The sequence below is a fragment of the Pipra filicauda genome, unplaced genomic scaffold, assembly GCF_003945595.2.
Source record: "Pipra filicauda isolate LSUMZ 115617 unplaced genomic scaffold, ASM394559v2 scaffold84_size4826128_pilon, whole genome shotgun sequence".
In the NCBI taxonomy this organism is placed as follows: domain Eukaryota; kingdom Metazoa; phylum Chordata; class Aves; order Passeriformes; family Pipridae; genus Pipra; species Pipra filicauda.
The window spans coordinates 4,400,924-4,427,621 of NW_024105031.1; the positions used below are offsets into that span (position 1 = coordinate 4,400,924).

General features: G+C 36.7%; 2 protein-coding genes across 7 annotated transcripts in view; one reads left to right on the plus strand and one right to left on the minus strand.

Moving 5' to 3' along the window:
* The window catches only part of JAZF1 (JAZF zinc finger 1), a 191,887-nt gene extending 189,508 nt beyond the window's left edge, over positions 1-2,379 (plus strand). Inside the window, exon 5 of the mRNA XM_027723782.2 lies at positions 19-2,379. Coding sequence (XP_027579583.1) covers positions 19-195 — 177 coding nt within the window. The 3' untranslated portion in view covers positions 196-2,379. The remainder of the gene's footprint in view (positions 1-18) is intronic.
* Positions 2,380-2,881: 502 nt separating this feature from the next.
* Positions 2,882-26,698, minus strand: part of TAX1BP1 (Tax1 binding protein 1) — a 53,041-nt gene continuing 29,224 nt past the window's right edge. For 3 of the 6 annotated variants that reach the window (XM_039390621.1, XM_039390619.1, XM_039390622.1), the window contains exons 6-18: positions 26,528-26,676; positions 26,307-26,397; positions 24,849-25,034; positions 21,660-21,887; positions 20,167-20,313; positions 18,880-18,973; positions 17,458-17,576; positions 16,134-16,259; positions 14,190-14,261; positions 10,935-11,109; positions 10,502-10,650; positions 4,686-4,771; positions 2,882-4,015 (exon numbers count right to left, since the gene is read on the minus strand). In XM_039390621.1, the coding sequence (XP_039246555.1) occupies positions 3,814-4,015; positions 4,686-4,771; positions 10,502-10,650; positions 10,935-11,109; positions 14,190-14,261; positions 16,134-16,259; positions 17,458-17,576; positions 18,880-18,973; positions 20,167-20,313; positions 21,660-21,887; positions 24,849-25,034; positions 26,307-26,397; positions 26,528-26,676 (1,824 nt within the window). In that variant the 3' untranslated portion in view covers positions 2,882-3,813. The remainder of the gene's footprint in view (positions 4,016-4,685; positions 4,772-10,501; positions 10,651-10,934; positions 11,110-14,189; positions 14,262-16,133; positions 16,260-17,457; positions 17,577-18,879; positions 18,974-20,166; positions 20,314-21,659; positions 21,888-24,848; positions 25,035-26,306; positions 26,398-26,527; positions 26,677-26,698) is intronic. The other 3 variants (XM_039390623.1, XM_039390624.1, XM_039390625.1) reach the window with 3 other exon arrangements.

Here is a 26,698-nt window from a genome sequence, read left to right on the forward strand (position 1 = left end):
TTACTTTCTCACTCACAGAATGTGAATGGTATAAAGTACCACGCCAAGAACGGCCACAGGACGCAAATCCGTGTACGCAAACCATTCAAATGTCGCTGTGGAAAGAGTTACAAGACAGCTCAGGGCCTGCGGCACCACACAATCAATTTCCATCCCCCCGTGTCTGCTGAGATTATCAGGAAGATGCAGCAATAACATGCTGGTCACAAATGTGCCAAGAAATCCTCACCAGCAGTTGCTGATTTTGAGAACAGCCACCTTTTTCAGGGGAAGCATTCAGCAACCCTTTAAAAAATTAAATGCATGCTTTAAAATTTTCTGTAATTTTGGAATGATGTATCTTTGTAGAGTTAATGATTTTGTACATTTGCACATGTTATCATCATACCCATTTTCATTACTTTAAGGTGCTAAAAAAGCTGTAGGTTCTTCAGAACATTTTTCTCCAAAACAAAACAAAACAAAACAAAAGAACTAGGGGGACATTGCATATTTAGTTGTACTGACGTGTTGAACAGGAGTGCGAGGAGGAGAGCTTGGCACTGACATCCTTTCAAGATTGTAACGTGATGAAGACTTTCGATGCATCTGTCAATGTGTGTGCAAAACCAAAACAGTACCGCCCTCGTCAAACTATAGTTAACATGCCTTACATAACGGAGTTATCAGTGGAGTAGCAAGTCTTTTAGGTAATGGAAATATAAATAAGAAAGAATGTTTAACATAATATGCTAAAAAATATTTTCATACTTAAATAACATACATAAAAAGGTGTGCTTGCTGTATTTTATATTATCTTGCAAATCTTTTTTTTTTCCTCCCTCTTGAAATGCTGAAAACCTTGCCATTCAAAATAGTAAACAATCACTTTAGCATTAGCAATTATTTTTTTTTCCTCTGTACAAGACGTCACATTATGTTCATGCCCATCAAACTTTTGAGGACCAATATCCCAGTCCAACTAAATATTTACCCCTGAACTATCTGTTAAAAAGACACTTGGAAATACTTAAGTGCAAATTTATGTGTGTGTGAGAAACAATTATCTTCATCTCAGATGAAGTTTTGAAGCACTTTGTAGTTCTCTATTGCCAACAGATTTAATGTTTTATGTGTTGCCAATTCTTGCAACTACTGTACGAGCATGTGCCTGTGGTTGCAAATAAAAATGAAAAATTCTGCGCATGATTTAAGGAGGTCCGTTAGTTGTGCTAAGGGAGTTCCAATGCCTCTCCCTCACATTTCTTGTGTTTTTGAGATTTTCTTTGTGCATTTTTTGCTTCTCATTGTAGGTCACCGCATTCCATTTGGATGTGTCTGTTTAGCTTTACGATTAATTTTGCTGAAATATGACATATGAGCCTTACTGAAGATTAAGTGCTTCTTGCAGCAGGTGGTCAGAGACTGACTTAAAAGCCAACATGAGAGCGCTTCGTGTCTGGACCATACCTGAACATTTGTTGCTTGCCATCCTGCCTTGAGCATTCTTCTCTCACAAGTGCTATTCCTGGAGTTCAGCTGGCCAGGAGCAGAGGTGGGCACCTTCCACCTGCCCTGGCCTGAACCACTTCTTTGCCCGGCAAGGGTTAGGGAGGAACTCTCCGTGTTAACACAGTCATCGCCTTGGCTTAGTTCCTGTTCTTTTAAGTGCAAAAGAAAGCTCACATAAAGGAGGAATGAGCTTTCTCTATTTTTTTTTTCCAGAGCTTTAAAGGAAAACTTTGTAAGGATGACAATTACCTATTCTCCAGCAGAGTAAAAGTCTCATTAAAACACTTAGGAATCATCCTAATGAAGAAGCGTTTAGAACAGCCCAAGTGAAGTGAAACATCACTCTCAGCTCTCAGAGAGGTGACTGTGACAGCAGTGCTGTCAGCTGGTTTTAAAGGATGATCCAGACATGAGAGTTACTAGTACACACAAGGCCCCATGAGGCCACTTCCCACCTTCTGCAGCTTTGGCAACAGATCTGGCCAACAAATATGTTTTGGCTCTGCTCCTAGTGCAAGAACTACAGGCTGGGCGAGTTCGGTCAACAGCTAAACAGTTGTAAAATGTCATTGTTGCATGTAAATTCCTTTCAACTATAAAAATTAAATTCCAGTTTCTATTTACCTATTCATTGTGACAGTATTATTAAACAGGTAAAGATGGGACTATTTTGTTATACTGTGTATAGTGAATGTATTGTACTGTGTCTGTGAAAAGTGTGCTTTAAATTATATTTTCATATGTTTTGTTGGGGACAAAGTACTTTAAGTTTGAAAGTGACAGAGGTTTGTTTTAGAACTGAAGGCAACTTAAAGAATTCCTGTCAGGAAAGCTGCTTATAAATGTAAATCAAATCACATTTAAAATAAACTGCCTCTGACCTAAGAACACTGTTCGTTCCTCATTCCTATCCTAAAGAGTTAAGTTCTTGGGCTGTGTATAGTCTTTTATTTGTTTATTTTACTTAGGTATCATCAAACTCTTAGAGTTTGTTCTAACTGTTTTCATGTGCTGTTGAGTTACAGTAAGAAAAAAATGACAAAATGCTCTTTCAGTACTTCCTTGCTTTACCCTCGGCTATCATCAACATGAAGTTCAGAGTTACAAAAATCTTTAGACTGCAAATGGCACACGAGCACTGATGAGCAGCTGCTGCCATGTCATGCAGTTTTTAAAAACCCCTACATAGAACAGGATATCACACATGTTCATGAGGGAACTGCAGACAACAGAAGCTACTCCGAGCCTTAATCCCTGAGTCTCCCTCTCAAAAAAAAAAGAACATAAATAGATGTGAGGAGCATAACAAGCTGAATCACCATTTACTCTATGTAAAGTTTACGCTCTGTTTTATTTCAAAATGAGCAGCAGAAAAAAAAGGACCACCGACTCCATGAATAATTCTGCTTTTAATGTAACAAGACTACTGTACAACAAGTGGAAAGCAAATTTACTTAATACAGTTAAAGTAAATATAAAATGTTTAGATATACACACATGTTTTTACTTATTGGAAAGAAATACATAAAGTTAAAACACAGAAGGTTTTTAAAAGCCGTAAGCCAAAAGGAACACAATTCACTGTTGTGAAAACAGAACAATATTGTCTACTGAATGAAACATAACGGCAATTATTTTTTTAAACAATTACTTTTAGGCATTTAAGCACAGCAGTTTCATTCAACTCAAAAACACTGCCTTAAAATATAACATACCTCATTTAGTGTTATCCCTTAAGGCAAACATTCTATATGTAAAACTGAAGTATTTGCCATTCCTTTTGTTGCAAGCCTGGAATCTCACAGTACATGCATCTAGATCTCGGAAGTGTACTAGAAAACTCTATTTTCATAGGGTAAGTAATGTAACTTTCCAATTTAAGTGTTACTCAGAAAAACTACATGGATTTGCTAGGAGAAACACCTGTTTATTACATTTTTAATGGTACCTCAGTTATCAAGGTTAAGAGAAACCACGGGTGTTTTGGTGACCTTTTTTAAATGTAGCTGAAGAGCACCATGAAGCTGGTCTCATTTTTTCTGAGGCTAAGTCATTCCTGTGTCCTTAGAAATTCCACTAAGTAGGGGAAGAAATAGCTACATACACAATAAGGTGGAGGTTTGTGGGTTTCTTTAGTACAATGTTAGGCAGAGAGAGAAGATAACCCTATAGCAGCTTACAGCCACGACTTGCCACTCCCATTAGAGTACATGAGCTTTTAATCAGAAGTTTGCACTGTTACAGAAAGCTGCACTGGTTTTGTTCCATAGGTGGACTACTCAGAAGTGGTGGGTTTTTAAGCTACACTGCAAAACAAAGTATTTAATCAAAATTTAATACGTTCTGATCAAAGTGTGTCTGAACGTGCCTCTCAAACCCTTGCTGGTCATAGTCGGGCGGGAACTGCTCACTGCACATGGGACACACCTTCCAGTGGCTCTCAACGTGCTCCTCAAACTTGCTCTGATCGTAGTTCGGTGGAAACATCACATCACAGAGAGGGCATTTCTTGTGCACATCAAAACTTCAGGAGGAGGTGGAGAGAAAGAAAAAAGAAGAAAGGAAACTGTTATTTAACCTGTTTTTGAAAACTAAAATTAGGATCCTGCTGCCACGGACATTAAGAGCTTTACTACCAACTTAAATTTGAGCGAACTTTGTATCTAAGTATCAAACAGTTAATTTAAATGTTTTTGCTGAAAGCACTCAATACAGTTAAGAGTGGGTTTACACAGGAATTCCAAAATAACCTGGCATTTTAAAAGCAACATAATTTTGACATAATTCCAGCTACCACTGAATACAAATCTATTGAGTGCCTTAATGGCCAAACAGTTTCATGGGAAGCCACTCTCTCTCTCATAAATGCTTGCTCTTAGCAAACATAACACTTTATAAAAGCTCTAAACTTAGATTCACAATTAGGTTGGCAAGAGAGGAGAAAAAACAAAAGTTACTCATTCATTTACTGAAAAAATTGTCCAAATTCCATCAAAGTAATGTATAGCACAAACAGCCTGCCCAGTCTCACAGCATATTCTCTGCCAGTTAATTGTAAACCAAACATTCATTGAAAACGCTTGGTAATTTTTCACCTCCACCCCCTACCCTTGAGTAAAAAAAAAAAATAAAAAAAATCCAGTTCTGTAGAAACCTCTCCATGCCCTTAAAGACCAATAAAAGATAACATCTACCTGGAATCAAAGCAGAAACCCGTACCACGCTCACGCAAGAGAAGACTTGGAGGATCAGGAGCAGAAGGTACAGTGTTGTCATCATCCTATTGAAAAAAAGAAAAGTATTTTAAAGAACAACCCCTACAACCAGCTTTTTTTTTTTCACCTCCTCCATGTGCATTTTTGTTATCAAGCATAAATACAGATGAAATTTACCCTCGCTTTGTAATCTTTGCAGCACAAATTTTACTTTTGTGCATCTTGGCTCTATTCTGCAATTAGATAATGCAGCACAAAACCAACTCATTTCAAGGTGGAAATACAGGTACATTTGACCAAGATTTTTGGAACTCCCAACTCCCAGATAATTTTCCTTTTCATCTCGAAGACACCTTAAATGCAAGAGTTAGTAATTATTTAGCTGATCTACAAAAATGGGTGTGCAAAGGACCACACATAACAGCACACGTGCTGTATGTTTTATACAGATAACTAGTATGCATATGCAAACATATTTCATTTTTAGGCTAGTACTTTGTCCTTATGAAGAGTTAATGTAAACAGGGCAGTATGGGGAAATTCTCTCAGTAATTTTCTTCTCCTGACAACACCTGTTTAGTTTCAACCATTTAACATTTCCATTAAGCAGGCAGTGGGGCCTGCTCTGACAGTTGCTAGCAACAGACAGTCTAACTTGCTTGCTTTGCACCTGCAGTGAAAAGGGCATATGAGTTTTAAAATATTAATTGTTCCTTTTGTCATGAAAGAGATAGGATGGACAGGTGGATGTATTAAAGAAGAAAAACTATTTAAAGTACTGTTGTGCCACAATTTGCTACAGCTTACATACTGACAAAAACGTGACAAATTTGCTGAATACCAGACTGAAGCAAACCACAACTTAACTAAGAAAATTAATGTGCATCTTCCATCAAAAACACAGTTCCACTACAAACACTGGCCAAATTAACATTAGTTAATCTAATTACTTGTCCAGTACAAACACTCCCCCCCCCTTTTCTTTTAAAGACATTTTCCTTACTGCTAGTCATTTGCCAAGATAAAATTGTTTACATCTTTTGTCATTTCTTTCAGCTTCTGGCAAGTGTGATACCCTACCACATACAAATATAACATTACTCCTTGTTCCATTGTGAGAAACTGATTTGAAAAAGAGTACGATGCTTTCCTCTACACAAGCACACCTGCGCTCTCCTACACAGCTGCCCTGCAGGCACCACCTGCTTCAACAAAAGGCAAGCGCATGCCAAAGTAACATTTAAGTTTGGAATATCCTAAGGCTACAGCTTTCTCATGACCCAGTTCAATTAACTGTAAAAATCATACTGTGTGTTCCTTATAGCAGCTTCTGACCTGGGCACCGTATAAGAATGACAATACTACGTATGTACTGATATTACTCTGTTAAGATATGGAAAGTCTGTCTCTTCAGTGTACTTTTTCTCTTGTCCAAGTTGTAAAGATCAGTTCTTAACCTTCTGTGATGCCTAACCCAAACCAGAAGAATGCAAATGTCTCTGTATTTAGCTGACCTCATAGTGCATGTTACAGAGGTTACTGTGTAACCAAGGAATGGTCAAACAGGAACAATGAGAACTTTATCTTAGTCTTGAAAGTACTTCCAAGCTATTCTAATTACAAGTAACAGTAAACAGTATACAGTCACCAAGAACTAAAAAATTTCATACACTGCCCTGGGGTAAATTGGAACCTCTGGAAAACACAGAGAAGGTCCCATTGTATTGGACTCCAACAGCTGTCTATTTCTGTCATTTCAGATGGACAAAACTCTCAAGTGTTCCGTGTAAAAGGGAGAACTATATAAAGGGAGGGCAGATCCTACTCATCTTGGCTCACAGTCACTTAGTGCCCAGTTTCTCCAGCTAGGATAACCAACCACCCATTCTTTATTCTTATATTCTTATAAATGATGTCACACATGCTTTTCAACCTGACACTTAAACACCGGTCATTGTGTTTACCCTGGTAAAACAAACCATCATCCCCTGAAGCCTCAAAAGCCAAAATAAGAAGGTTAGTTGAAGCTGCTTTAGGGGAGTTTGACAACAGTTGCTGGGATACCAGGCCTCAATGGCTTTGCCTATGCTATATTTTAAGCACAGGCATCAGCTTACTCTTGAGACCCCATGGTTCAGTCATCCAAGTTACATGGATGGAGGCCAATACTACAGATTTTGAGAAAGAAACAGTTCAATCTGCTCTTCGTGTAGACCTGGGGCCATCTTTCTTGCAGTCCAGACTGATGACCAGGGACATGGCTGCACATTCTTAGTCCGAAACCTCTACAGTGCCCTGCAGTGATATAACACAGTTGATATGTCGCCTCAGCTCCTCAGGAAAAGCAACTGATACCACATATCTGCAGGCTGGAACTGTGGTTATGTAGCATAACAAGTGCCAGGCCTTCTGAACTCAGAAGTCTGGATAATTACGTTAATGAATTGTAAAGGATGCCTTTAACATCACGACTTCAATATTATCAGTGGACTGTACCTCTGACTCTTTAAAAAACTGCCACAGTGAGTTCCACTGATTAAATGAATCATATAGATAAATACAGTATTACACACTTAAAGCATGGTAAAAAAAGAGGGGGTTTGCCATTAAAAGAGGAAGAAGGGAAAGCCAGACATTAGTTGTCAGAAATATGTGCAACTCGCCCAGCTTTACCGAAACCAACCAATTTTGTCTCAAGCACTGCTTTCGTAATTACTACTGTAAGCAGTTTCAGGATTGCCAAACAGAAATTAAAAAGCTGTGTGACACAGTTCAAAACCACAGACTTGAACAATCCCCATCCCCAAGTTCTACAGATCATTTTAACAAGCAGCAGTAAAGATGTGATGCCCATCTTAGGCCTTAAACGACAAATGAACAGACACATCACTGACATGTAGTGCAGGTACACTGGGAAGAAAAGCACAAACATTTTCTTTCTGGGATTCAGCTCTGCTGTGGGAATAAAATCGAATTCACTCCTTTTTGGGCCCTTGACCTCTCTGCAAGAAGTCTGGTCTCCCAAGAGGTACCTGGATACGAACTGCTCCTTTTATGTCCCCCTGATCTGACCCTGTCAGCCAATTGCTAATAATGCATAGTGGGTTTTTTTGCTAGAAGAAAGGCCATTTTGGAGTCATCTCAAAAAATATCCTGACCTGGTTCTCAGTTGCCAGGGGTTACACTCTCCATCCCCCACAAATTCACTGCGACTAACAACATTGTTTAATAGTCTCAAGATAGTTATTCTGGGCTTGCTGCCAAGTGTAATCAGAACTACATTTCTAGAAGTCACACTTCAGTATTAAATATATATATATGTGTGTGTGTGTGTGTGTTTTGTTTATGGATCTCTCCCATACTGCTAGAAATTCTTTGCTCCAAATGATTACATTTTGGTCAATTACGGGAACATGAGCAAATGGAAAGTTAGTGTCGAGTAGATGCGGCAGGAACGTGCGGCAAGTCGGCTATTCCACACAAAATCACCACTGTGCGCGTGCTCATCTGGCACGATTAACACAGACCAGCTTATCCCTCTCAGAAATCACACTTTAATTGCCCTAGGAGTTCCAAAACCCAAAGCTATGCAGATTCCGGAACGTCTTCAAGTCATACAGAACTGATGTTTTTTTATGTCAACCAAATACATGGAAGTGCCCATTCCTAAGGAACAAAGTTTTGGGAGAAACAAAATTGGAACACAACAGCACAAAAATTCTGATGCATTTGCACATCTTGTCTTATATTAGTTTATGAAATTAAGGGCATTGTAGTCACTTCCCCCTCTTCATGGTTCAAAAGATCTGTCATCTTAGATAAATAAAGTAGACATGTTCATTATCACAGGTAAATCACTACCAAAACAGCCATGACGTGGTGGAAGTGACTATGACACTCCTAATTTCTTAAACTAATATTACACATAGTAATAGGAATGTGGAGACCAGGATGGCAGAAGTCCATACAATGGTGTTATTTTAAGCAAAGCAGCAAGCCTACTAGTCCTTTTCTTATGGGAAGGAATCTTCCTCCAGCGAAAGGCTCTATATCCTGCTGGTTGAAAAATGCAGAGAACTACATCTTTAATAGCTTATTTTAAAAAACACTCCAAGAAATTACAACCCCTTCATATTTATTATTTTATATTTGCTGTTTCTTCTGCACAAATGACAGACTCTTCTTTATAATGAATCACTTATATATGTGGAAGTTTCCCGTGGTTATTTCTTTACCTCCTGCCTTAGAACTGTTTTATCTTTGGCATATTACTAAGTCTTCCTAGAAAGATTCCTGCAGCTTCTCATTTCCAGGTAAATTTGCACACTACATATACAGTCTATCTGGGTAAGGAGAAAGCAACTGATTCTCAATTGCAACTAAAAAAGACACAAATTATTTGATTTAAAGGCACCTTTTCTCAAGCTGAACTTTATTTAAGCCTGTTATATTCCACCTCATTACAAAAATCCAAGATGTGTCTGCAAATGAGCACAAGACTCTAGCACTGTTTCTCTTGGGTTTGCAAGAGGGCAAAGCACATAGATCAGAGAGAACACCCTGCTAATTAAACTGCAGCAGATGACTAAAGAAGAGAAGAGCTTGTCAGATGTAATAGCTACGTCAAGAATGATCAGATTAAATATGCGAAATGTGAGGTGAAGGTGGGGAACAGCATTAAGCTCACATTCTAGATCTTGAACAGGCTGCAAAAGTTCTGACAGTTTCTCTAATTATTCACAGTAATGGACATTGGGAGCAAAAGGTAGGAGGGAGAAATACATTTTTCTCCATTATAGGTGCTGAGCACCAGGGCTAAAATCATGCCTGTCTGAACACTGATCGGTTTCTGCAAAGGTTAATAGCAATTAAATGTGGCAAACTAGACTAAATGAGAAACAGGTCATGATACCACTGTACTTGCAAAGAGCACAATACTTTGCAGAAAAGTATTTCTTGTTTAATATTTTTGAAGATGCAAGAGTACTTGGAATAAGAAAGAGTAATAGGTCTGTTCCTGTTCAAATGAAGACATACAGTCCGGTTTATTACAGAAGTCAATTTTTTATACCAGAATATATATAGCAGTTAACTGTACTAAAAAGAAAGCTAACCAGTTTCCACTTAAAACATACAAAGCCTTAAAAAAAAAAAATCAGTGAAAATGTATCACTTTCAGTTTAATCAGTTTTAGATAAGAGTCAATTAGCTCTTCCAAATACATGTCCAACAGCAAAAAGCATTCAAAATGGAAATTAATAAATGCAGATTTGCAGAAAACAAAAGATTAATACATTAGAATGTAGTATCTAATAGGATACCAATTTACATTCAGCATTTAACTGAAAATACTGGCATCTGAATCCTTTACATTTTTATTTGTTTTGTTACAATTTAGTTCCTACATTCATATTATAAAATGAGTAAGACATGGTTATGTTTTGAGCTCTCATTCTACCACACATGAGAAAAATCATGAGTTGAGATTACTTGTATTTTTCCACTTCAGTACTTAAAAAGATTAAGAAGTTACTGTCCTAATAACAAAACAAGCTGTCAGTAACTCAAGAGATTAGGGGAACAAGTATGATAAATAGGATAAATAGATGTGCAGAGTTTTCTCCTTCAAAGCAAGCAAAATTCACCTAAAACATTTTTCATGGAAAACAAAAATCAGTTCTGGATTTACATAATAGTAAATCAGGCTTATCAGATACTGAAAACCTATGTGAAACTCTTGACAACTCATTAGTAAACTTCTCAAGGAAAAAAAAATAATAAAAAAGGTAACTTGCATTGCTGTCCTCAGGATCTTCTAAACCATCAGGCCGACTGAGATTGCGTGAAGGCTGGCTACACACTACATCATCTTCTAGCTCCCAAAAGGCAGTTCTAACAGGTGGTCTTTGGATCTCATCAGGATTAAAAGCACCATCTGCTCCATCTGAAGAAAAATTAATTAGGGCATCTTTGTTCAACCTTACCTTTAAAAAGGGTTAAACACATTTTTTATTTAGGTAATATAAAACAATAGGAGAGAAATCACCTTTTTCCAAAGGTGTTTAAAACTGTAACTTATTGATTCTAAGCAGTAAAATAAAGGCACTTAAAGGCTCTGTAAAACAGTCTAAAGACTGTTGGTACTTAAACCTGCATTAAATGAGGCACTGCTTTAGAAACAGTGAGGGAGAATTTATACTGGGGGTGAGGTGTGTGAAATTTACTTACCTCTTCTTTCCTGAATTGCATAAGGGTTTCCATACTGCAGTACTGGTAGTCGACTTGGCACTGCAGGAACTGGTCCATTTTCCTCTGAATACGGGTTGCGAAAATGTAACGCCTGCTGTGAAATCTGTCCTTCCATCATCCTTCCAGCTTGATCTCCTGGTGTCCTGCCAAGTTCCTAAATAATGCAAAGTTTAAAATGTAATTAACCTATAGAGCACTAGCAAAATTTGAAATGGTTATGAAATATGTTTTTAAAAAAAAATCTAGCCTCCCTATTGTCTTTTCATCTTGATCTAATGCCAAGTATACCATACATACCAAAAATAGTCAATGAAGAAAATACAAAGAAGATATTTTAGAAGAAATATTATTTTTTCTTAGTTTGTCATCAGCTAATTCAAATTACATCAACAGAACTGCCACAAGTTTCAAGAAGTATCTGCATTCTTTTAACAATGAAGAAATTTCAGCTAAATCAGTAAACAATGGGTAGATTAAAAATAACAACTAGAGATAATGTGCAGTGGGAAAGGTTTTTAAAAGTTACAATTATAAATAAAATAATTCTTTTTCTTCATATCATACCATACCACTCAAGAATGCAGCATTTTACTATGTGGAGCACATAGATGTACATACTTAACATAATTCCATATGAATTCACAAGTGACAGACATTTATAGAACTACTAAGTACATTGCACTGGATCCCTTCTGATATTCAACAGCAATGGTATCCAAAAGACAATATTCTTTCAGAAATGCTCAAACAGAACTCTTCAAAAACTTAATACACTTAAAATTCTAGACTCTTGCATATAAACCATAAATATGATAGTAACTACAAACTATAAAAGGGATTTTATAACTTATAAACCGTTAAAACTCCAAGCCAATATATACGTTAAAAGACACTAATTAAAGTGACTTAAGTGTGGTCAGTGCATCAGCTGTAATTTATCCAAAAGTCTTTCTCATCCTTCCATTCCTCAAAATGGGTTAAGGGTTAGAGAGCAGTATGCCAAGAACATCAAAAGGAATATGCCACTGAAATTCAGAACAAGCAAAAAATTCCGAGATCTAAATATGGAAATAATAATTAAAAAATTGGGACTGTTAAGGGAGATATGATTTCCAGTAATTTTGTTCTTTCTGGGTAGCATTTTCTTCTGGGTTCATGTTTAATATTTACTGATGTAATAAAACCCTCACACATTGAAGAGTGTCTTTTCCACAAAAGACTTTAAATTGAAACTTAAAACCAAGGCTTCAATTAATGATTCAACTAATGGCCAGTCTTCGTGAGTGAAGATTTTTGGGAAAGGTCATTAACCCTTCCAGCCTGCGCAGTGGATTTTTAGGTGAGACACAGCGTGCGCTGAACTGAGCCCACCCTTTAGTCCTGAGGTTCATCTGCCGGGGCCGAGCAAAGCTTGGACAGTGGCAGTGAGGTCCCCAGGACGTAGGTTTGTTTAGAGTGACCTTCTCTTAGGTGGATTGCCTACCAAGGCTGACGAGCTCCACCTGCCCAGGGGGCCGGGAATCGAACCCGGGTCGCAGAGGTGAGAGTCAGGCACTCTAACCACTAGACCACCAGAGGCCCCAATGATTCAACTACACGAGAACTAAAAAGTCTGTTACTAAAAGGAACAACTCAATGTTTTTCTTCTTCCAAACAGGTAAACTTCAGACCAACCTCTTGAACAGAAAAATGCAAAAATCAGTAACTCTGCAATAACTACTCTGAAAACAAAACATTACTCAAATGCAAGAAGACTTCATGCAGTGGATGGCATTCCTGCCCATGGCAGGGGATTGGAACTGAATTATCTTTAAGGACCCTTCCAACCCAAATCATTCTATGATTCTATGAAGATGGAAACTATACATATATTGTTATATAAGTACTATCAGGTTTCAGACATAAAAAACTTCAACTCCAGCAGCAACAGACATAAAAAACTTCATTTTCAAACAGCAAAAAACTGGTATCTACAAATGATAAGCCAGCTTACAGGAAGTGCTCTTTTTGGAGCACTTGCCATAAACACAGTAGAATTTGTTTTCTTTCTCAAAAAACCTTCTAATACAGGACAATGCAATTTCTGCCTAACATCCTCCTTTAGATATTATATAAAGTTATGCTAACATTACTTTAGATTTATAAACTGAAATGCAGATGATTAAAATCATGAGGGTTGAAAAGCGAGGATTGTGTCCTAAAGTTTTAGTGAGTATGCAAAATCTAAATAATTCATCTTTACTCAATACAAAGCAGAAACAATTAATTATCAATGAAATTAAGATTTTCCTTTTTAAAACCAATTTCTTATGCAATATGGAAGCAGTTTAAAATGAGAGGCGGTGGCACTAATACTTTAAGATTAAAATTAAAACAGAATGTAGATCAAAGTGACTGTAAATAGCTGCTGCAAAACAGCCTTAGCCAGAAGTTGGATAGCTAGGGTAGAGACTGATTAAAAAAAAAAAATTTTAAAAAAAATCAAAGTCTATCAAAGTATGTAAATAAAATAGAAACAAAGTAATTTTATAGGTTTGAGGAGACAGCAAATGAACATTTTGATTGAGCTATGTTTGGTGACATTTATAAACAAACACTGATAATGGAGCATAAATTGAAAAGCTGCTTACTATCATGTGCTTAACCTTTTAAATCGTGGTTCCAGCCTAGCAAGGCACTTTGATTCTTCTTTGTAATGTAAATATCTATAAATTTGGTAAACAAAATTCCAAGCTTTTATAAGTTCCATACATTATTATTATTACCATTGTTGTTCTTATGTGCGGTGTTTAAAATCACTCCCTCCAGCTAAACTAGATTCATCAAAACTCAAATTTTAATTTGCTTTCTTCTGAACTAGAAAAATATGAGAGATCTATTAAAAATTACATCCTTGGTAAAAAAAAAATAAATACCAACTACTTGACAATCTAGAATTTTACAAAACACTTAACTAGCTTAATCTGAAAGATTAGTTTAGTTTCAGTTTATCGGTATGAAAATCCCTGGTTTTACTAAGTACCTGTTCATACTGGAATTTTAAAGCAGTCATATAAAAATAAAGTTTTAAGGAACAATCCTAATTTTTGCACAGTATCACGCAATACTATCTGAATGTAATAAAGACATTTTATTATTTCACTTTTCAGTAAAACCTAGCTTTCATTAATTGCCACATAATACCCTATAGGTACTTCAACATTAGCGTTAATATTTCAGAATGTCTGACAATACCTTCTCACTGGTAAAGAGTTCCAACTGTGATGCCAGTTCCTTTATTCGTCTCTCTTTTTCTGCCAGCTGAATCTACATGAAAAGAAGTTTAAAATTCCTGTATTAGTGGATAGAAACTGTTTCACTATTAGTAAATCCATGTGAAATGTGAAAACAAAGTTCCCTGATTAAGTTAATCTTTAGATGGAAATAGTTTCGTCTACTACAGCTATATGAAACATCCAGCACTACTGCAAATCAAACCCAACAATTCTCACAAAGTTTATCTGCTGGATAACAGCTGCACATTAGCAGCCTTTTCTTGCCAATTTCAGAAAACAGTTGTGGAATGATAAAATTCTATGCTAAAAATGAGGATCAGTATCAGTGACACTAATGGCAGGAGGGACATCACTGCCCAGAAACAGCTGAAGGTTTGCAAGCCTCATCTCATTATTTCTGAAGAAATCTGTTGGCATTTCAGTGATTTATTTCATTCACATCTCTCCAGCTCTTACGTCTCACCACAGAACTGAGAGAACCAAAACGTCCTCCTACCTCAAAGAAACGAAATTTCTTTGACAAACATCTACCTTGTGTCTCTATTGGGTGCTCTGGGAGGAGGTAAAACTGACATATTACATAATTCTTCCTTGCTTCAAAATGATGATTTAAATAATTTTTCTCTACAAAAGGCTGGTTTATTTGAATTCTAGTTACTTTGGAGACTGCCTCTCCCTCGTTTTTCTAACATCTGTGCGCAATGCTTGGCATAATTACGTATCAATTTTTTTTTAATTCTGAAATTCCCTCTCCTAGCTCAGGTCAAGGGATCAAAATCTTCTGACTGGGGAAGAAAAACTCACTTTTACTCCACCACCTGCACTCCCCTGAATGATAACAAGTTTTTAATTGCAGTCAAAACGTTTTGAATTCTGGAACTAATTATTTATTATGCCTGCTGTTGAGAAGTTAAACTTATTTCACACTGAATTATGCATTACAACTGATCATTGCTAATTAGTAAAAAGAAAATAAGTTGGAAAGAACTGTGCATTTTATAAAATTGAAATTAGAACTTTGGTGTCAGAAAAAGATGGCCTACAAAGTGCTTAAACAAACTGTAAAGTAATTTAGCATTTTATAAACAGGAAGTGCTGTAATTTCTAACAAAAATGGGTTCATAGTAGAACCAATGCAGTCCCAGTTCAGTTCACTGCTCATCACAATGGGCAAAATGTGCAACTATCCTGTCAAAAGCACTATCACCATTATGCTGAGAACGAGCATAAAAGCTGGTCTTACAGTCATTTGTTGCTCTTATCTCGTCCCTACTGACCTAAAAAGCTAATGCAACATAAGCATTACTATCAGGTAACCTCAAAGATTAAGGCCTCTTGTAAGCTAAAGCTGCCCATTATGCTTGACTTCCTGGTGAATGTGTTACCTCACTCTACCAAGACTATAGCTGAGATCCTCCAAATTAAATAATCACATGATGATTTTAAAAACAATGTATCATTCATCTTCTGTCTCTCTAGTTAATTCATATAAAATGCATTAGATATTATTACCCTGGCAGTGCTACATGCAATATGAAGATTTCAGACAAACACACCAATCAATATTCCTGTTAGTATTACAGTAAGCAGCAGGAAAATAGAACTCTCTTGCCCTTTTTTCCCTTAATACAAGATTAAAGTCATTTAGAGTTTTGTCTAAACCGACAGTATTAAAAGACTGATAGCCATCTGGGAGTATACTTAGCAGATCTCTCTTACTTTTAAAAAAGCATTACAAGACTCTGTTGCTTCAATAAGTGCAAACAAGAGTTTCTATTAACAGCAAAAATATAATCAGTGTGCTTTCTTCATTAAAATTCTTCATTACTTGAACTATCAGAAATAAGCAACCATGTTAAGAATAGGTAACCATTCATTGTCATAAACAAAATATGTAACTTACTTCATACTGATCCTCCATTGCTGCTAGCTGCAATTTTATACCCTCATTGATTTTCACTTGTTCTTTCCACTTCAGTTCCAGTTTAGCCAGTTCATCAGCATAAACACTGCATTTCATCTTCTCTTCCTGAAGTAGTTTATACCATGGCATTAAATATTTATAATTTTAAAAGATTTCCCCTCCCGCCCCCAACAAGGTCACCATGTTAACTATGCTTTTAAAACAAGACCATTTAAAAATGGTTTCTCCAAGAAATCAAGCCTGACTCCAGACTTTGAAGGGGTCAAGACCACTGAATATTGTATATATGCTTTTTTTTTTCTTGACTTTTCAACAAGCTGATATTCCTCTTTAGCTTCATGGTTTCAAGTTTCTCTGAACCCTAATACTACTACTCATGATTACTCTTTTAAGTATCTCACTTCAATACAAAACCTTTCCCCAAGCAACTTTTACAATCTAAATATCTTTCATCCAGAAGGTCAAAGGCAAAGCTTTCCTCAAACATCAATATGGAAGAAATAGCCAGCAGAAGCCAATGCAGGTTCTCCATGGACAGGGTTATGAGCAGAATTACAGGACAGTTATTACCTCCTGGAGAACTTATTACAATAGAATCATATCATTGTGATAAATAAAAGAAACTATGAAAAGAGACAAGACAACACCCAGAAAGCATTTCTTAAACTGTTGTCAACTTTTCACCAGCATCACTGATACAATACTCCATCATACACACACCCAAACTGCTTAAATGAAAATCAAGTTAAGACTGACGGGTACTGATATTTGAAGAGTATTATTCTTTTCAAGAGTATTACTACTGTGGCTAGAGCACTACCATTGCCAACTTTGGTCTGCTACATAAACCCCTTTATGTATGACTGAGCCCACTCAGATGTCAAATCACTGTAAAAGTCATGACAGATATGGAGAAGTTACTACACTAAGACAGCATATCAGATCGACCCCGCTATACTTATTCCAAACACCAGTTGGCTTTCAACAATGTGCTGTATTTGGTTTATTTACTACACTTTACGTAAGAATATAAACCATTCACAACTTTAAGCATACTTGTTTTGCTCATTTGTTTTACTGCACCTGGGTTTTCCTGAGGGATCCTTGTCTCGACTCTCTAACACCACAGGTAGTCAAGAGCTGACTTAATAAAAATGTGTTTTCTAATGTTAAGATTTTTTACCCTAATCACAGTGTATCACACAAACAAGGAAGGCAACTCAGCTGGGTAGGCTTTGTGATTTTAAGACTTAGCACCTATAGCTACATTTTGTTCAGCTTTCTGAAGAAGCCGTTTACTTACTGCCAACATTTGCTTGCATTTCTTATACTTCTCTGCTCTCTCAGCAATTTCTTTATTCATTTCACGTACTTGTTCCTTTACCGCGAATTCCGAAACAATGTCGGATGAAATGGGGCTAACTGCGAACATTGAAGAAAAAACAAGGATACCGCTTTTTTTGTTCCATAAATAAAGTTTGTATAAGAGAGATGACAGACCAAATTTGACAGTGCCCCATGTTATCCAAGCAAATGGTTAACCAGAGACAATCCACATAACGTGGCCAGTGCTACATAAGATCAGCAATCCTACTGGTATGTCTGTGTTCAGTTCCACGCACTGGAGATGAACATAAATACACACATACATCTACTTTCCAAAAAAAAAATAATAAACAGCAGAATATGTTATGATATCATTCTTAATATTTTATTCTTATATAAAAATACAAACTGCCTCAGCAAACCACTTCGTCCCATATTATAACTGAGCTTGCTGGGATTGTATGTTTAAAGAAACACTTTTACTGTATTTACTTTAGACAGCAGGAAATTACAGAAATTACAACCTATAGCCTCTACAAACAGCAAGAATCTATGAATTATAAAGTAATGAAAAAAAATATTCAGCATTTACTAGCATTTATCAATTCAAACTGAATAATAAAAACATTGAACGGTTTCGGTTGGAAAGGACCTTAAAGATCATCTACTTCCAACCACCCCCCGCTGTGGGCAGGAACATCTTCCACTAGACCAGGTTGCCCAGAACCCCATCCAACCTGGTCTTTAACACCCCAGAGATGGGGCATCCACAATTCCACTGGGAAGCCTGTTCCAATGCCTCACCACTCTCATAGTGAAGGATTTCTTCTTCAGTTTTAACCTATTACATGTCTAAGTTTTAGAAGATTATTTTTGTAATAACTTAATAGTTCATAAAAATTATAAACTTAAACATTTTCTAATAAGCTATTACTACCACTTAAACAGGTGGTAGACTTGATCTTGCCATCACATAATCAGAACTTTCAAGTGGATTAGATTTTACAGTAGAATGCTACAGTGGATAGTCATGATAACATGACTGCAAGATTACTGTGCTATTGTACACAAACTGAAACCTTGGATTTTTTTTTTTTTAATTAATTATTAGCTTGGCAAAACCATCTGTGTTAACTATTGAGCAGAAATGCAAGAGTTCAGTCCTACTGAGATTAATAAAGAGAAGTGACCTGTTTTTAAAAGATACATGAACTTATTTATGAACATTACCAGTTGATAAAAGACAAGATTTTTAGATCAATCTTCACATTTCTAATTATCCCTTTAACTAAAACAGAAAAAGTGCATCTACTTTATACTATAAATACTATCAGTGATTACTTCACATAGAAAACACTTTCAGGCTGATAAAAACAGACAAAATTTAAGCTGTTGATACCTGGAGATGCAGACAATTTTTTGTTTGTAACGACGGCAGTCACTGTCTCAATGTTAGATGCATCTGTCGATTTCTGTTGATGCCCTGCAATTTTCTTTGTGAAAAGAAATTTTGGTTTGGTATTTAATTAAATGAAAGCCCATGCATAAAGTAATGTAATATCTTGTAGTACCATTTGCTCCAAAACTGGACTAAATGGAACTGCTCATTAAAACAAGAGGTAATAATAGAAATGCAAAAACATTTAATTCTACTAACACTGAAATTGCCTCAGACTATGGTTTTTATCATCTTACTTGATAAAGTTCTCTTTCCCTAGAAACAGTAATTTCTAAGCAAATTACCAGAAAAATCTCATTTTCTAGAGAATCAGTTACACTTAAATCCATCGACTTATATCTAATATTCCATTAGAAAAATGGAGTCTGTATTAGGAGTGAGTGCTGGACTTCTGGTGTGAAAGCAGTGAAATCTGGTGTTTGCTACAAGAAATACAACATTGCCAAAGATGTGGAAAATTTTTAAGGTAAAGCCACAGATGTCCTCATTCACCATTGACCTTCTGGATGAGAAGATGACTTTTTTAAACAATCTGTGGATCAAAACTTAGCCATTTTTTCTGTGGATAAGAGAAATACTTAAGTCTGGTATTCTTAAGAATTCACATTTGTAGATCTTGCCATTGCTCACAGGCCTTTTCCCTTGAGCTCCTCTCCAACTGAAGATATGTGCTCTCGAATCAGTCTGAAATTGGCTGACAAATTCAGTTACTAAGGTGGCCTAAGACTCACATCGTCATTGCAAAAGGCTCATTTATTTATGAAACAAATCTTAGAAGAATGATAAGAATACAAAATACATATGGAATACAACAATGTTGTGGAAACTTTCATCCCGCTTCAGTTTTAAATCCTCCTTCAAGTTCTCTGTTTCCCTCACTTTTGGGCTTGGGTTTTTTTGTTGGTTTTTTGTGGTGGTACTGGAGAGAGGTAGTAATTATGCTTCAATTTCAAAATTCTTCCCTGAACAATGTACTGCTTTATAGGTTCATCCAAACTCTTATTAGGTTTCTTCACACACCAGCTACTATAAATTCTATGCTTGGTTTTGACAACTATCTAACAAGAATCATAAAAGTTATTTAGGTTTATGGAAGAATATGTTAAATTAAAGAGCCATTGTTTACCACATATTTAAACCCCTTTTAAAAGGATTAGTTTTTGCAGAAGGAAATTGTTGCTCAAATGTTACCAAAAAAGCAAGTGCAATTTCTCTTGTTCTACTTACTGCCTGTTCTGTAAACTTGTTTACTTGTTTTTGAAGTTTTTGACATTCTTTGAATTTTTCCTTGTAATGGTCAGCAGCCATTTGCAGACGAAGCTTCAGATCTTCAACTTCTCTGCGCAGTTCCTGCTCCACTGCATTTGAAGTTTCCTTAAAAAAAAAAAAAATCAGAAACTGTTCTCCCTTTTGTTCAAATACCACTATTTCCCAAAAAGCCTTTTCTCAATTAAAGAAAGCATATTGCTTCATGTAAGTTCTGAAGAAATACCTCCTTTCTTGTGAGAAGGAATGGAATAGAGTAGTAGAGCACAGAGAGGCAGCATCTGTGCTGAATTTCATTCCAACCAGGACACACTGAGGGAGTAAACAGGCACTGGTATAATACCAGAGGCAGGTAAAGAAGATTCTTATTCTATGGGCTGATTAATGTGTGTGAAAAATCTGAATGCATAGGAAAAGTCTGGATATCTTCCAGAAAGTGCTCTAGCTATCTTATAGACAAGTACAGCCACATGGCAAAAATGGACAGACCACGACTGTATTCCCTCACACTCACTACACTTCTACTGGAAGTGGTTCCATTCAGCTGCAACACTGATAAGACAAGCTAAGCAAACCACATTTGCCAACTAGATACATGCCATATTCAGACACTTTCTATTAACTTGAGTCATAGTAGATGATCTGCTACTTCCTTCAGGATGCATTCCAAAGACATTGCACACATCTGAAATTCTTAGGAAAAACACCCATGTAATTCTTTGATATTTCAAATATAACAGTTCTTTTGACAGCTGTACTATTCAATTCATATTTACAGCATTGTTTTAATTACTGTTCAGCTCAATATATTTTTTCAAACAGTTACATCATTACAGTAATCCTAGTAGCAAATTAATCCAATACAGTTGCAGTCATGGAAGATTCAGAATGAAAGCTCACTTAGGTCAAAATGATGAAACTTACATTAGCTCACTAGGTTTTTATCCAAGACTAAGAAAGTCAAGGCGGTTTCCATTACATTAATATTTTTATACTTACAAATACTAAAGCAAATTAACTTTGACCGCAAATATCGAAAGGACTCATAAGAATTAAAGAGAATCCATCAATGAGGAAAGAACATTATGAAACAATACAAACCTCTACCAATCCATTTTTCTATTTGAATTAATTTTAATGGGACTGTAGCTCACATGACAGAATTAAAAAAGAGAGAAGATTCAAAATAACACAGATAAATACTGCATTATTCTGTGAAAATAATGCGGGGAGAAGTCCATGTGAGTTGTATCAGAAACCTCTTTTCTTACCAACATTCCAAATCAATTAACATGCACTTGATTTAAGGTAGTATCTTGAATGTCAAAAGAGAATTTGATGATTATTTGCACTTATCATCCAGAAACCTATTTTATTCCCCAACATCAGTAAAGCCAGCTCTGACAGGTTTTATAAATACAGATAAACTTCAGTACTAAATATCGATAATTTACCTGTTCATTTTTCAAAGTTGTGATTTTTTTAAGTTCAGCTAAAGCTTCAGCAAGTTGCTTTTTAAATTTTTCATTTTCCAGACGTGCACTGTGAAGATCTGCCATCGTCTTATCTCGCACATTTACTGCGTCACTCAGCTCTTTTGACAGTAGAACAGCTTCTTGTTTGCTAGCCTGAATCTGATCTTCAGCTTTCCGAAGCTGCTCTTTTAAAATACTTGCATCCTCCTAGGAAAGAGAAGAGATGGAAGAGAACTCATCATCTTTTAATTCAAAGCTTAAATAGAGGTCGGTGTAGGGATTAGAAACATTTGAAAGAAAAACCAAGTTTTCCTGGTGGCTTTAGTAAAACCACTAAATCAAGAAGTCAGTACACAAGCACCATTTTCCCCATTTGCCTTCTTTGTTAACAATGACGTGCAAACATATTTTACTATGAGATAAAGGCAAATTTAAATGTGGTTATTTTCTCTAGACTGGAATTTTGTTGGATTTTCAGCTTTAAATATATGCCAAAAATAGTCTTTCTGTTTTCCAGAACATCTTTTCTTATCCCCGTAGAACTACAGTTCAAAACCAAAGTTCATCCCACAGTAACACACAGCAGGTAACAACAGAGTAAGAGATTTTAAAATGCCTACAACTGGTTGACACACAACACTGTCAAGCAGCTTTGGGATGTTCTTCTCACCACTCCATTTCCCAAGATCTTGCACACAAGCTTATTGGAAAGAACAGAGAACAAAAGTAATGAAGAGCAAGCTGCAGCATGCAGCACTAAGCACTGCTGCAGCTCCATAGGGCAGGCCAAGAGCCATGTCACCAAGCTGAACTACCAGCCTCTCATTGCTCAGAGGAGGCCAGGATTACAAAAAAATTAATAAAAAAAAAAGCTACTATATAAGGTACTCTCAGCCTCTGGGCTTCTTGATGCCATAATCATCTCATTCTTGAGTCTAGACATTAATCCAGGTATCTCTAGTCCACTATTTGTTAATTTTTTAAGACAGCATGTCCTTTTTATCGTCTTGCTATTTCCATTCTCAAAAGCACTACTTTCCCACTTAAATTTTACATTCATAACTCACATTATTTTAACACAATTTGTATTCTTTTGAGATCCAAATTGCTTTTCTATGAGAAGACTGACTGGCACGATACACAAGATAAAGTTGCTTGCATAACCTGATATTCCCACGCTGGCCTCGAAGGCTGTGTCTAAATTGACTTTCTAGTTTGGATCAAGAGCACATTTGTGAAGCAAAACTCCCAGTCAATTCCATTATTGCCTATCACACTGTAGATCAGAGGACAGAACAATCTCAGTGCACAGAAACTGCATTCCTTCTGGATGAAATGGAAAAGGATGATATACATCAGGAACAAATACCTAATGGTCATTCTATTGTGGGTTTACCCTGGGTGGATGACAGACATTGACCAAAGATGCTATATCCTTCCCCTCCTCAGCTGGACTCAGGGAGAATATAATAAAAGGCTTGGGTGTCAAGGACAGGCAAAGATCACTAAGCAATTACTGTTGTGGACAAAACAGACTCAACTTGGGGGAAAAATTAATTTAATGTATTACCAAGTAAATCAGAGTAGGATACTGAGAAATGAAACCAAATTTTAACTCATCTTCCCCCCAACCCCTTCCTTCTTCCCAGGTTCAACTTCACTCCTGAATTCTCTATCTCCCTTCTCAGCATCTTAGGAGGGATGGAGGTTGTGTCAGTTCATCCCACACTGCCTCTGCCGCTCCTTTCTCATCAGGAGGATACTCCTCACACTCTTCCTCTGCTCCAGTGTAGGGTCCCTTCCAAGGGAGACACTCCTCTAAAACTTCTTCAATGCTAGTCCTTCCCACAGGCTGCAGTTCTTCATGAACTATTCCAGTGTGGGGTTCCATGCATGGGGTGAAGTCCTTCAGGAACAGACTGCTCCAGTATGGGTCCCCTGGGGTCATAGGTCCCAACAGCAAACCTCCTCCATTGTGGGCTTCCCACAGGGTCACATCCTTCAGGCACATCCACCTTCTCTGGCATGGGATCCTCTATAGGTTGCAGGTGAATCTCTGCTGCACCATTAACCTCCCTGGGCTTCAGGGGAACAGCCTGACTCACCAGGGTCTTCACCATGGGCTGCAGGGGAACCTTTGCTCTAACATCTGGAGCAACCTTTTCCCTTCCTTCACTAACCCTGATATCTGCAGAGTTCTTTCTCTCACATGTTCGCACTCCTCTCTTCAGCTGCAATTGCTCTCAAACAGTTTCCCTGTCCATCACCCATCCTTCTTAAATCTGTTATCCCAGAGGCGCTACCACCATCACGGACAGGCTCAGCCTTGGCCAGTGGTGGGTCCATCTTGGAGCCCACTGGCATTGGCTCTGTCAGACATTGGCTTGTACTGGTTCTCTCACAGGAAGCTTCTAGCAGCTTCTTACAAAAGCCACCCCTACAGCCACTCCACTACCAAAATCTACACAAATCCAATATATCTATCGATAACAACAGACTACAAGTAGCCTGAAGTAAACCCACCTGGACCATGGACAGCATAGATACCAGTTCCTCAGGAATTTCACTCCTATTACACCACACTGCTTGCTAACCACAATGCTACCACATAGTGTAGTAGGTAACCTCTTCCTTCAAAATCCTACTGTCACTCTTACTGCTGAGTTCTCAGTCAATTTAGTCTGTTCATATGGCATCCTATCCTTCTAGGCTTTACATCATTGTAGCTTGACAGTACAGTCACTTAACAAGTCCTTCAGCACATCTTTCCATGTCTCCTCTCTTCTTCTCCATCGCCCTCTGCAGTTACAAGACAGCTACATTGTGAACTTTTTTCCTCAATCTCCTTTCCTTTTTCATGAAGCTAAAAGCAACTCAGGGGCACACCACTTTTACTGATGCACTTTTACTGAGCTCACAAATTACTTTTTCACACATAGTTATTCTCAAAGTTCATCATGTAAGAGACCTCAACAAGCTCAGAAGGTGCAAAACTAAAACAGAATTCAGTCTTTTGCTCATTTTTTGCATCTGCTGAGAATACTATAACCCTCCTGCCTTTTAGCCTAAACCCTGGTGATATCTTCAACTTCTTCCTTTCTCTTGCTAAGCACATATAACCTTAGATATGTTTATTTAAATCAGGCCAATTATATTAGTAATGCTTACCTTGTTTGATGAGGAGAGCAAAAAAGCTTTCTTCATATTTTCTTTTTCAGCTATCAATAGCTGTAATCTGCCAACCTCCTCTTTATAATACGATATCATGTTTTCTTTGTTTGCATCCAAATTCTTAAACGTCTGGATTTCTTTTACTAGTTTGCTGTTTTCTATTTCTGTATTCTTCAAGTGTATCTGTAATGATGCTAAAACATGTCAAACTTCTTCCACATTAGGAGAACTACTGTTCACCTGTCCATTTAAGTGCTCACTAAATTCTAATTTATCTCTGAGGCGGATTAGAACAGGTAGAGAGAAAAAAACTGGTAATATCACTGCCCTCCAGCCCAAACTTTCTGGTGGGAATTCTTACAGGATGATCATCTAACAACAGCTCCACTCCACAACTAGAAGTTAAAGCCTTAATTTCTCTCCACATCAAATTAAGCTATTCAGAATTCACTCCTCTCTTCACAAACGCTGAACGACTAAGGATAAGCAAAAGAGAAATGACTTGAAGAAAACTAAAGAGAAATTAAACTTCTAGTAGTATCTGCCCACAATTATCTAAGCAAACAGGACTACATCAACAGTATTTATTTCCAAAAACAGCAAACTACTTTCAGCAGCTCTAGAGCTGTTTTAAAAATGTCATCAAATATATCCTATTATGCCTAATAAAGGATAAATGGATAGCTGCTGCACTCAAGTGTTTTCCACTCAGACTAGAAGATTTGCGTTGCTTATTTACCAAGGGATTTCAAGCTTGTAAAAGATGTTTTGAGATTTTATGACTTCTGTTGTATATCTAATACTGCCTGTCACATAATGACATTTTCCTATGAACAGAAATAACCTTTTAAATACACTTGATTTGTTTCATAAAACCTAAAGATTTCATTATTATTTAGCATATAATTATTGGGGGGGGGAGGGAGAAACTGCATTTTATATATGGGTTTCTCGCAGTACCAGCAAAAGAAATCAGCTATGCTAGTAAAAAAGTCAATGCAATATAGAACCTACTAAAGCTTCTCAGCATTATGCACAAGATTCAAGAATAGGGGTCTAGAAAACAAAGTCTGAAGAGAGAATTTAAATGAGTAAGAAGTATTTTACTTACAAAAAAGTATGTTAAGATGACCAGTTACTGGTTGATGCACAGTATAACTAAAGAATTTTCTCACTAGTATCTATAATTTTTTTTTACTGTATCTGTGCTTTAACAAATTGCTGATCCATTCTCCTTCTTAAGGGACCTTTTTATATCATGGGATGAATTCAAATTCTGTTTCCTCATTCATTTTTATATGAGAACATCTATAACTATCAAAAGATCTGTTCACAGAAGTTACCCATTTCCTTTTTTCCTTAACAAATTCAGAGGTTTTTTTCTCCATAAAACATTATTTCCTTTATTTCAAACCACTTCATTCCAACGTATACAGGTACAAGCAATAAAGTTACCTTATAAAGTTCTTTTTCATCCTTTTCTGTCTTTAACACACATTCAAGTTGCTCCTTCTCAAGCATCACTTTCTTCAGTTTATCCTTCAGACTAAAACATTGACAAATTAATGGTACAGAACTATTAATACAGAAAATCCATGCATGTATTAAAAATTGTTAGTTCACCTTCGAAAAAAAAAAGTAAAATAAGGAAGATAAGGAACAAAAAGACTAAGTACCTGTCTAACTCAGTTTCTTTTGCAATGGCTTTTTGAGTAACAGTCATGATATCTTCTTCAAGCTGGAGAACTTTTGAAGCAGCTTCATCATGCTTCTTCTTCAAATCATCATTTTCCCTTTTAAGAGCTTCTGACGCTTGAATATTACTCTTTTAAGAAAATTGCAAATAG